General features: G+C 35.9%; 1 protein-coding gene across 1 annotated transcript; it reads right to left on the reverse strand.

The window, feature by feature from the left end:
- Positions 1-1,362: 1,362 nt before the first annotated feature.
- On the reverse strand, positions 1,363-12,098 carry LOC145614230 (long chain base biosynthesis protein 1-like). Its single transcript, XM_081669249.1, has 13 exons — positions 11,954-12,098; positions 10,648-10,756; positions 10,442-10,536; positions 9,929-10,020; positions 9,544-9,637; positions 9,394-9,466; positions 9,151-9,283; positions 8,554-8,725; positions 6,452-6,592; positions 6,282-6,377; positions 3,656-3,797; positions 2,131-2,258; positions 1,363-2,035 (listed from the first exon to the last, which is right to left on the reverse strand). The coding sequence occupies exons 2-13, from the start codon at positions 10,751-10,753 to the stop codon at positions 1,838-1,840; spliced, it is 1,470 nt and encodes a 489-aa protein (XP_081525375.1). The 5' UTR covers positions 10,754-10,756; positions 11,954-12,098; the 3' UTR covers positions 1,363-1,837.
- Between the last annotated feature and the right edge of the window lie 665 nt (positions 12,099-12,763).

A 12,763-nucleotide genomic window follows, 5' to 3' on the forward strand; every position in this document is an offset into this window, starting at 1 on the left:
ATTTAATTGGTAAATATAATACTACATCCGTTTCATAAAATCTGCAACAATTTCTCAAAACGGAAACTACACATTATGTGCAACAAACCAAAAGTTTCCCCTTTTAATAAATTTTTTATGTAAAATTACCACCATACCTTTGCTTTATTTTGCTTAACTTTAATAAACCACATATTAACTTATTAACCCAAATTAATTATCCCCGGTTAAAACCCCAACCCTCATTCTCTCTCCTCCCTATCAACCACCTCCACCACCAACATCACCTCACTTTTCTCTCTCCTCCCTCTCAACCACTAGCAATACTTTGCTCTCTCTTCTCCCTCTTCTCTCACCACGCCGCCTATTCTCATCATAGCCGCTGTTTCTCATCGATTTGCCACCCGTTCTCACTGATTCGTTGCCCATTCTCTTCTCCCTTTTCCCTTTTTCAAAGTTTTCATTTCGCAATTAAATTGGGTAGGGTTCGATAATTTTTTGTAACCAATAAGGGTGAGGTCTTCGTGGTTGTACATTTTCGATCTTTGTGGTGGTGGGTTTCAGATCTAAGTGGTGGTGATGAGGTGGGGTTTTGATTCGTTGGTGTTGGTGAGTTGGGGTTTTGGGTCGTTAGTGTTCGTGACCTGGGTTTCTGGTTCGTTAGTGCTGGCTAGTGACAGCTTTGCGGTTTGTTTGATGGTGGCTGTTGATGTGGGGTTTCGGTTGGTGGTTGTGGTAAGGTAGGTGGCTGTGGTTACAAGGTGGGTGAGGTGGATTTTGGGCATGTTTCGAAGCTTATGGTGGTGACAGGGTGGGTATATGGTGGTTTTGGTGGTTAAGGTGGCGTGGGTGTTTGTGTGGTGGTTGTGCGGCCAGTTGGTGTTGCAGGTGGAGTATGTGGGTGTTGGCGGTGGTGAACTAGTGGAGTTATCTTTCTCTCTCATCCAATTAATCACATGCCCCTCTATTTCCTAATCTTTGTTTAAGAAATTTTGTCTTGGAAATTGTGCAAGCTAGCTTGTTGCAGAGTTTATGAAACGGAGGCTAAGCTTATTGAGTAGATTTAATAATGGCCAGTGTTAAAATTACAACACATTCAAGCTACAAGTAATCACTGCAAGGCTTACAGGGGATATTGTGTCAAAAAACCAAAAGTCTACAAGGGGATATACAGTGCAACAACAATACTTGTGTTTTTCCAATCTGCATTCTCTCTTGATATTCTAGATGAATTAAAATTTTCATCTCAGGAAGTCGGGAATGAGCTTACTCTGTTTGACAATATATATTCTGAAATTATGTTACCGGAGTAACAAGAAGTTGGGATTCTTTTACCGATAATATCGGATTTCAACGGTACTAATGAGCCAGAAACAGGATAGGTTATGATAAACAAAACACTTAGCTAAAATGAATTATGGTTTATACATTAACGACAAAATGTGAAAAAAATATACAATATTGGCCAAGAACTTAAAGACTATTAAGATGGTTTTCAAAATCACAATCACTATACTTACGTGCTTCTTGGACTGTAAGAAGAAAAATTAATCTACATAACATGCCAGTCCTGAAAGAGCCAAACCCAAGAGTATGACAAGTTATGGCGACATCGTACTTGAAGCTACTTCCCTCAATCAAGGTGCAGTAGCACAGCATTTCAGATTTACAAAACTGCGAGTTTCCCTAAACTTTCCACATCGCGATACCAACCCCATGTTCGTTACATCCGGAGAACATCTTGTTAAATGGCAAGTATGTATTCATCAGCAACCTCAGATATTTGCAGGAGTTTCTAATAGGGGTCTTGCTAACTATATCTCAAGCATTGAATCCACAAGCAGAAATCAATCTGACTTCAATTTTCAGAAGCCAAACTTTCAGCAGGGTTATTTAGCACTGATGGCACAACCATCTTCAATGCTTCACAAACTTTCATTATATCAGATTCACCATGTCCAGCAGAAACAAATAGTTTTATACCAACAGGTATAGGACACTTATCAAGTGTTGACCGCTTAGAAGTTACAACGAATATATTGTGCTTATCCAAAAGCTGCATGAAGTATAACTAGCTCAGAAATCTTAAATCTATGCATAAAAAATTAAAAAAAAATAATAATAAAAAAAAATATTCAGTGGCATGTATACCTCATCGACGATATCTTCAAGCAACTGCAGGTCCTTCTCTGAAGAGCCTGTGGATTTTGATAGTTGTAGAAAAACGACGGGAGAAAGAGGGTCACTTGCAACTACTAATCCTTCAGAATTCGACAAACCTGAAACAAAAAAAAAACTATCATATTAACACGGCCAAGTAGCTCATGAAGCCTAGAAGAATTACAATGATGAAGACCAAGAAGATAGAAGTGTGGCTATCCTAGTAAATTTAGGTCAACCTCATATCCAAATCCAAACACAACTTCAAATTCTGCCATTCCACATTCATATCTAGACTTCCCAAACTGCAGAATAGGCTAATTTACATCAGATTTTGCAACTAAGTCAACCCAATTAGTAAGAAGCTTTAGTTTTGTATATATAAAATCATCCAAAGCACATAATCAAGTCACAAAGACATCAAAATATCCTTTCCTCAAAAAAAAAAAAAAAAAAGAAAAGAAAGAAGACATCAAAATATCAATGAACAACAAAATTGAATAGCTGAAATCTAACCAAAAGGACCAAGTACAAAAATTTCTAATGAAAATTTTCAATAACAGTAGCAACAACAAAGTCTTAGTCCAATGATTCGGGGTCGGCTAACAATCTAACATGAATCGCCATAAGGAATTGCCGATATAGAAAAAAGGACATAACAAGATAATCAGTTGAAAAAGTTTGAAAAAAGGTGTAAAGTGAGAAAAAGAAAGAGCATCCAAGAGGTAAAAACGTGTGAGTAAAAAATATAAAGGTTTGATAAAACTTTAGCGAAGGAAATCAATACAGCTTATAAAACACGAATTCGGTAAAATAATAAAAATATAAAATAAGATTGAAAAAATATATATATATAATCATGACACATTGACGTGAATTTACTCCATCCCCGCCGCCCTATCCAACACCATGTTTTCCTCAATCCCCAAAACACTCATATCACTCAATCACTTCCAAGTTTTTTTAGGTCTTCCAAGTTTTAGAAATAATTTTTTTCAATATTAGAAAGGTAACATCAAACTTTGTATATTGATTAGTTCATCCAATATATCCTATTATATTGTTCTTCACCCTAAGTAGTCCAAAATACTTCATATCATGCAGTGCCTTGTTTGGACACTGATCCAGATAGAAAGGCAAAAGTTCCAGATCTTATTAGAATCCAAATTGACTTGCGCTATTCCAACATAGCTACACATATAGTGCAGGTTGATGCTATCCAAACAGAATAAACATGGCACAAACTAAATAGCCCAAGGAACCAAGAAGGTTGTCAGTGTTTCTACAGGACTATGGTATACTACTTAGTATTCAACTATGAAAAAAACATGTCAATCGATATGTATCATGAAATTAAGGCCCCCACAAATTGTCTGAATCCTAAAATATAACATGGTGAACAGTAATAGATATTGAACAAATCACAATATCAACAATATATACACAAGAACAATTCGTAACGGTAAGAGCAGAACTCATGCACATAACTTTTGCAACAGAAAATTCAGGAACATACCAGCCCTTAATTGTGCAACATTTTCTTTCAACTTGCTAATCAGATTAGGATTTTCTTCAAGGACATCAATAGCAGAGATTGCTGTACTAGCTAGGTACGGAGGCAAAGAAGCAGAAAAAACGTAACCAGAGCTGCTTAGGCGCTGCATGTAAACACCAAATCCAACAAATTGCAAGTCATTAACCAACAAAGATGTTAACTTTCGTAATGTAATTTGGAACAGTGACTAGAACAATTATCAAGAACAATAAGATGTAGGATAAAATAGGTGGGACTGTGGGAGCATTTAGGTACCAAGAATCCAAGATTGATCTGATGAGTCTTTCTCATTAACTATTTACCTAAATATCTGCAAGTCTCAGAATAAATTCAGTATGAAGATATGGAATACAACTTGGAAAGGACACAAGCTCAGGTTTTATTCAGAATTTTAATTATGTAACTTTTCATCTAAATATTAGATTCCTAAAAGTACTTGACCAGTATTTCTTCACTTTCCTTCTCCCTAAAAAAATTATCAAGTGCTGTTAAGCCATATTTATCGCACTTGAAAATTACACAAGCACGCAATAAAGCACAGCTGCAAGTAACAAAGATATGCCATCCAAACAATAGATTGTAATAGATCTATCTGCAAGGAATCAATATTAGGGGAAGGGCATGTTAGTCAGAGCCTATTAGTAGTAGCTTGGGGAATAAGCTAGAGATTTGTTAAGAGGGATTTTCTATAAATAGACCTCATTAGGAGGAATTAAGATATGTTGAAAATATTGTGAAGTTTGTTATTGGGAGAGAGTGAGCCTTTCGAAAGCTCATATTTGGAGAGCATCCACCTCTCGAAAGTGGAATTATCATCCAATTTAGTGTAATTCTCATCTAATAAATATAATCATCTTCCTTCTGTTTTCAGCCATTTATACTGCAGGAAACCATGCTAATGCCTAGCAAATGGTATCAGAGCAGTACAGTCCTCGATGACCTTGCCGGAAGTCAAGTGAAGATGCCAGTGAACAGTGAGTTCACCACAAGGAGAAAATAGATGAAATTACAGAGAGACTACGCAAAAACATAGAGAAGATAGTTGGTGAGACAATTTCTCGGTTCAAATCAGAGTGTAAACTGATTCAAGAAGAGCTGAAGGAAGAAGAAAGTGAAGTCAGTGATGAGAAGCTGTCAGCCACCACTGACCTTCCAAGCGGAGACATAGAGATCATGTCACTGGAGGAAAAGAAGGTGGTGGAGAAAGCCAATTTGGAGATAAACAGATGTAATCAATACTTTTGCTCTGCTGCCGACGGCCTATTTGGTGGTCTTCGCAGTGGCGCGGTTGTGGAGATGTCAGAGGACTTGTGAGTTCGAAAACTTGGTTTAGTGATGCTAAGACAAGTAGATCTGACAGTCTCTTAGTGAATTTGTGCCTGGTGGCAGCGGTGGTGGAGATGGTTTTGCCGTCGGAAAATCTGGTGGTCGGGATGTCAGTGGTCAAGGAGGCGTCAGCTGGTGATAGATCGAGTGATGGATGTAATGGTCACGCAGGAAAGCCTCCAGTAGGAATATTGAATGTTCAAGCATGGTGGTGCCGGAGGGAGTGATCCGGTGAGCGTGCTAGTGGTGGTGATTTTTTGGGTGGCAAGGCACTGTGGGACTTGCTGCAGAAGACTCCAGATTCAATGGAGTATGGGAAAAGCCACAATACATCTTTTGTTGACTTGGAAGGCAAAATAATTCTAGAAGAAGCTAGCAAGGGTATTTTTGTCAGTAGCCAAAATGTTAACTTATTGACTGATATGAGACTGAGAGATCAGAAAGTTACATTGGTTGCTGGAAAGGGTAAAAGGGGGAAAATGGGCTCAGCTTTCACAAGGCCTATAACTAAAACTTTTAGCTCACCACCCATTCTTTCACACCCAGAATACTGATCCCAGTCATCCCACTCCTCTCATTTAGTTTTTCAGCCTACTCCTATCTCTATCAACCCCACCCAACTCTTAAAAGAAAGCCTTTCCTCATGTCCCTCCAACCCATGTAAGCCATATGAGGGAAGACTAATATCCAGCTTTGAAAACACAAGGCTACAGGGATTGCCTGACCCCCATTACTTAGTCCCTGTGAATACCTGAAGTTTGCTACAGGGATTTAGCCCCAGATCAATTCTCCACCAAGTTCAGAACCTCATTGAAGTAGGAGCTTGGTTACAGTTGTCACAAGAAGTTGGACACAGCTCATCATTGCCGCTGCCAGGAATTGGGTGCCGACTACTATCCACCTTGAGGACAAGGTGAAAGTTTGGGCAGCGGGTAATGCAAGAAATCAATATAAGGGGAAGGGTATGTTAGTCATAGCCTATTAGTAGTAGCTTGGGGAATAAGTTAGAGTTTGTCATGAGAGCTTTTCTATAAATAGGCCTCATTAGGAAAAATAAGGATATGTTGAATATTGTTGAGGTTATGTTATTGGGAGAGAGTGAGCCTCTTGAAAGCTCATATTAGAAGAGAATCCACCTCTCAAAAGAGGAATTACATCCAATTTAGTGTAATTCTCATCTAATCAATATAATCATCTTCCTTTTGTTTTTCTGCCATTTATACTGCTGGAAACCATGCTAATGCCTATAGCACTATCATACCTGGTGATCAATGACTCTTGCATTTCCAGTACAGAATCCTCCTTCTGCAGCTAATGCATGACCCATCGCAGCTGTTATGATATCGACTTTCTCAACCTGCACACCATGTCACAATAGGTATTATAAGGAGATAAGAGAAACAATTAAAACCTCAATAACGTTGAACATACAGGAACTTTAAAGTGTTCTGTGAGGCCTTTTCCAGAACTTCCTAGCACACCAAACGAGTTGCTCTCATCCATCATAAGGCGGAAACGGTATTCCTCCTTCAATTTAACAATCTCATCTAGAGGAGCAACTTGACCAGAGTTCTGCAAGATAAATAAGTAATATCAACTATTTGCCTCATACAATGCATTGTAAAATCAAAGACATTAAAAATAGGGTAGAAAAAAAAGTAGAAGAGAGAGAAAGCACAATAATAAATTACATCAGTGTCCTACTATCCGTAATGATACCTTCTATGGAGAACCTTTCAGAGTTAAAGAGCAGGTTACATATTGTATGCTGTACATGCCAACTCCACTAATAAGATTTAAAATAATCTAAAAAGAAAAATAGAATCATATCTAATAATATTGAAGAAAAGATCATAATTTTCCTGCTGGTGGTTTGTTTGCAACAGAGAATCTCCTAAACCTGGATTCATGATTGACAATACCTATCCCCCCTTGCCCCTTCTGTCTTAGTGGTTCTAGTCTCATAATATCAAAAGTTTCTAGCATGTGATTACTTAAATATTGGCAGACATGATTGAATCCAAAATATTCAAATCCCAGTAATCTTAGATGTCAGACTTATTTGACATGCCTATCATGGATGCAGGAGGCATCAAGCTTTGTAAGTCAATAATGCCATACTCAAAGTCAAGCATCTATGTCTTTAGGTGTTTTATACTCCTTCTGTTCGAGATTAGTTTGCTTACTTTCCTTTATAATCCATCAAAAATTCATTTGTCCAATCCTAAAAATGAAAATGCCCCGCTAGTTTTTTTTATAACTCCTTCCTTTCTTTATGTTCTACCCAATTTCCACTTCTGTCTGTTCTTATATGTTCTACACTTCTGCCTGCTTTGCTTATTCTACTTTAATCATACCCCCTTTACCATCTTACCCCACAATAATTACAACTTTCCACACTATCTCTTTATTCACTTCTTTCTCATACCTGGCCACCTATTTACCAACACTATGTACTACCTCTGTTTCATATTATGTGCAACAAATGTTTTCTTTCCCTTTTAAGTTGTTACTTCTCTCTATCTCTCCTCATCACATGCATCTATAGCTTTCTCTCTAATACTTACAAACAAATTTTGCCTAGGAGTCTGTGCAAAGACATTGAGATAGTAATACTTCTTCTCATCCAAACTACAAAGTTCGAGTCCCACTATCTTTCTCATTCAAAGAAAAAAACCCTCCCGTATTATAGGCATGTAAATTCTTTAGGTGCACTTGAATGATATGCATAGCCCTTATGCTTGGAATTTAGTTGCAGATTTGTTTGATGCAATGTGGGATGCAATAAGGAAGAAGGGATTCATTCAAACCACTTCCTCCTCCCACCACCCACTAACCACCACACCAAACAGTACCTCCTCCACCAGTCTCTCCGAGGTGCGTCTCCAGCACCTCTACAAAATTAAAGATAAAGATGGAATCCAGTTTTGCCATCTTTGATTGCATATGAGGAAGGAGGAGAGAGAGAGAGAAAAGGCTGAAGAAGAGAGGGGAGAGAGAGTAATAATGAGTCTTAAAAAACGGACATCAATATCAGCAATTATGCTGATTAATCCATTGAAATATAGCAAAAGGTACAATTCCACATGGAACAATGAGGACAATATTGGAATTTAACTTACAAATCAAGAGTATTTTTGTCCAAAAAAATGTCTAGGAAAAAAATTTCCAAATGCAACCAAAAAGGCCTTTTTGTGCAAAAAAAAGTCTAAAAAATGATATATTCCAAACGTAATCAACAAAGGGGAATTCCTTTCAAATTACATAACTAACATATAAGAATGGAGGGAGTACTAAGTCATGACCATCTTAATTACTCCGGGAGAAAGAAAAAATCTAGCAAGGCTGTCTTTTTAGAGTAAAGACGAGTTATGCCATTACGTTCTACTAAGGCAACTCAAAATCTAGGCAAGAACTAGAAAGAAACTTCTTTTATTATTTGATTGACACAAGACCAGGAACTACAAATATAAAAGCTTCTAAGAGGTTCTAGGGTTCACATTTTGCAACCAAGTGACCAATAAAATACATACCTGATAAACTGCTTCGATTACAATGTATCGCCGAGTTTTCTTGCGCTTGTTTTCAGTAGTTATTGTCTCTAAAGTTCTTTTCAGGGATTCCATATTGTTGTGCTTGAAAGGCACAATTTTGCTTCTTGACAAATGGAGTCCGTTTTGAATACCCCAATGAACACCTTCATCCCTGGAAGAACACCCAACAGATAGGATGAAACCAGAAAGACCAATTCGCCAGAAAAGGGAGGGGGATTAGGGGAACACACTTTAGATGACAAAAAGAAATTCAAAATAACAATAGTTCATTTTATCAACATCACAGATAGACAGGGAAATAAATATAGATCATTCTAAGAAGATTTTAAAATGTTCGAACCAACAATATGGAATAATTAGGCAGCATAGTCAGATTGTGAGTAAAATTTATAATCTTCATAGTGGCAATTTCTTTAATTTATCAGAATGGAGAGCTATTAGTTAACTAAAAACAGGGTGGGTTGTGTTCACACAAATAATTTTTAAAAGGACTACAACTACAGGCCTTTAGTATGCATATAATGATATAATCATTGAAGAGTAACAGCCAAACAGGGGAGGATTCTTAATACTTACACAACAATAATATCGCCTTTTTTACAGAAAGCTGGGATTGTGCTAAACATGGTGGAAAGTCCATATGAATAAAGTATTGAATCAGGCGTCCCCAAAAACTTTGCAATTCTGGATTCACAGTCCAGGTGCACATCTAAAATACCAGAGAGAATTAGAAATGATTACATAAAAATAATCCAGATTCAAATTTCCAACTCATACTAGCACGGGTCAATTCAACCAAGAGCAGTAACTATTTCTCACCAATAGTTCCATAGAAACCCCGAGGACCACAAGAACCAACACCATATTTCTCTACCGCAGATGTACAGGAATCCTATAAAACAAAGCAAGTCAGATTGGCCAATACAAAATGCAAGTAGAATATAAATAATATGCATAAGATTTTCTCACAAGCAATTTTTCATGTCCAATCAATCCCAAATAATTAGCTGATGCAAAATTTACAACTTCCTTGCCATTGATTACTGTGTGTGGCCCGGCAGCACTGCATCAAAATGTTCATTTATAATTAAATACTTAAGACCCAAACATGACAAAACTCTAAAACATCTTCATAGTGTGATTCAAAAAATAAACAAAAATTAAACCAACAGATCCACAAAGAACACTGAAGTAAACTATCTGTTATGGTAAACATTGAAGAACCTCAAATTTTATTTTCCATCTCTAAAATTACTCAACAGACATCATCTAATAGCTATTTATTATTATTTGCCAACTGGACAATGGATATTATTATTGCAGAACCAAATCTCAAAAAAGTCATCAACTTTACCTCTCTAGTTTTGGAGGTTCACGGCGCATTTCTTTTGTCATAGCTGGAATAAGGGGTTCAGGAGTCCAGTCAACACACAATCCATCTATTTCCTGCCAATATAAAAGAATCATAATAGATTCTAGAGGCACAATGCAACATGCTCAGCACACTTAGGTTGTATATAGCTCATATTAAGCAAGAACACAACAATTATCGAAGTATCCAGGTAGTAGTGGATGAGCATCAAGCTTTTGAATAAGAGAAGACCAATTTTACCTCACAAAAAATGCATAATAGTGTGAAATGTCTAGCACATGCCATCAGAAGATGAACCTTTAATCCCAAACCAACACTCAAGATACAGAACAATATAATGATATACAGTTGTGGTCAATGTAGATCCAAAACATATACTAAAGTGAAATCTCTCACAAAAGCTCTCCAGCATTCATGAATACAATTTTGAAGATAACATAATCAAAGGGACAGATAATGAAACCTTGCAGGAAAATAACATATTAATAAACCTACCTCCTCTGTCAGCGGTTTCTTTGGAGGCGCATAACTTTTTTGAGACAGAAGATAGAGGATGACTACAAAGAGAAGACCTTCAACAAACAGATGACCTTCAAACAAAGCAACAAAAAATTGTTACAGAAATTTACGGATGAAAAGTAGCATATATTAATTTCAGTACCTAGTTTCAATAAAGTAATGGAGCGGATATGAGAGGATACCCCCAATTTGTACTCCAAAGACAACAGCCCGAGCAAAGGGAGCTTCAAAAGCCATTGTCACCCAATCTACTGAAGTTTGCAGCATGCTTATAATAGTTGTTTCCATCTCCTGTAAACACAACCAAACCATACAATGCTTAACTGTTTTTTCCAAACAAACACTAAAAATCAAGATTGCATTCAATGTAGCCAATGCACCTTCAGTTCTAATGCACAATAGCTTATATTTTCAATTTCATTTTCCCTTGTTTGAAAATTCTCCGACATCTCTACTTTTTATGGCCTCTCCTTTTTCTATTCTCTCTTAGGGGGTGTTTGGTATAATAATTTTAGATGTAGGAAAAGGATTCAATTAAGTGTTTCCATTTCTACTTGTTTGGTATGTGTTAAAAGTAACAAATACCGTTTCCTAAGGGTAACAAAATCCCCCAATTTGTTACCCTTGACAAACTAGTGGAAACAAAATACGTTTCCTTACTCAATCACAATCTACTCAAATTGTTTCCATTCCATTAGTATACCAAACATATAGTAAAGGTAACGTTTATCATTATCCTTTCCCCTACTTATTTGAATCCTTTACGTTTCATTTACAATATTTATACCAAACACCCCCTTAAAGTATACATAAAGTCCCATATCCAATATCACTCTAAAAGTTGCAATGAAATTCAATCTTTACAAAAAAACTCCCTTTCGACTAACTTATAACCAACACAAATCTGAATTTTTTGCAATTCCAATCTAGTAGGCATGCTGTCGAGATATTTCAAGTAACTATATCCCAATATGCCCTGTGATTCTTAATTAACACTCTTTTAGATTGTTTCAAACCATCAAACAAGTAATAAACCAAATTGACAACATAATCAACCATCCATAATCTCATCAGAACATACAACTTTTAAAAAAAATTAAACTTTTTAATGGAAATTCGACTTACCACCAAAAAACCCAAATTGTCTTTTACCACCCAAACTTCCCAAAGCTTTATTTTTTCACCACATAAAAAACAAAACCAAAATCTTCTGTACTGAATTGTGAGATCTTGATTTTAAACACAATACACAATAAAAATTTGAACTTTAGTTGATCTTGATTTCATAATTAAGAGATCGGTAAATAAAATCAAATCCATCAAAACCAGGCCCATCTTTGAGGTGATTTCATAGTTGAATCCTAACATTAAAGTGTTGTGCAATACATTAGCAACCAAATTTGAATCATAATTTTAGGGATATTTGATTCAATTATCTCATATTTTTAGGGATATTTGATAAGATGATAACAAATACAAACAACTTACCTCAGAAGCCGCTTCAACGGGGGAATACAAGAACTAGATTCAACGGAGAACGCCAACTGCGCTTCAATGGAGAACGTTGAATGCGCTTCAACGGATATCTGACTAATCTGAGAGATACCAATTCTATGACCCGCCACAGTTATTAAGGGTAAAATCGGTATAATAAATACTCCCTTTGTTTTTTTTATTTAGTATTTACATCACTACCATGAGTGTTTTTTTTTAAAAAAAAAAAGGCTTCACTTTTATATTTGGTAGCTTCATACCATTAATCAATCATTCAATAGATTTTGGATCAAATTATTTTTATGTTTAAATATAATTTTAAATTATACACCGTAATAAAGACTGAAAACAGTGCCCCAACCTAGTATTTTATTACTCCCTCCGTTTCAATTTGTTAGTCTCATATACTATTTTGGGTGTTTCAAAAACATCTACCCATATTGAATATATTCCACTTTTAACTTAGTTTTTATTTCCTATTTTATACATATTATATTCTGATTGGTTAAGTTAATTGATTGTGCATTTATGACATGACTCTAAGTAAATAAATTATTCCCTTAAATTATGCAATTATGGTTGACGGTTTCCTACAAAAAATCAAAACAATTTAAATAAGGAAAAACTATTTATGAATTGTTTTTAACTTTAATGTTAGATTCCAAATATTATTATTTTCTTATTTTATGTGATTGATTCCATATAAGACTATCATATTGAAACGGAGGGAGTATATTATTTTTCTCTCATACTTAATAATTAAAACATTTATTCACTCTCACATACTTTCTCTTTCATTGTCCA

The sequence above is a fragment of the Chenopodium album genome, chromosome 25, assembly GCF_948465745.1.
Source record: "Chenopodium album chromosome 25, dcCheAlbu1.1, whole genome shotgun sequence".
In the NCBI taxonomy this organism is placed as follows: Eukaryota; Viridiplantae; Streptophyta; class Magnoliopsida; order Caryophyllales; family Amaranthaceae; genus Chenopodium; species Chenopodium album.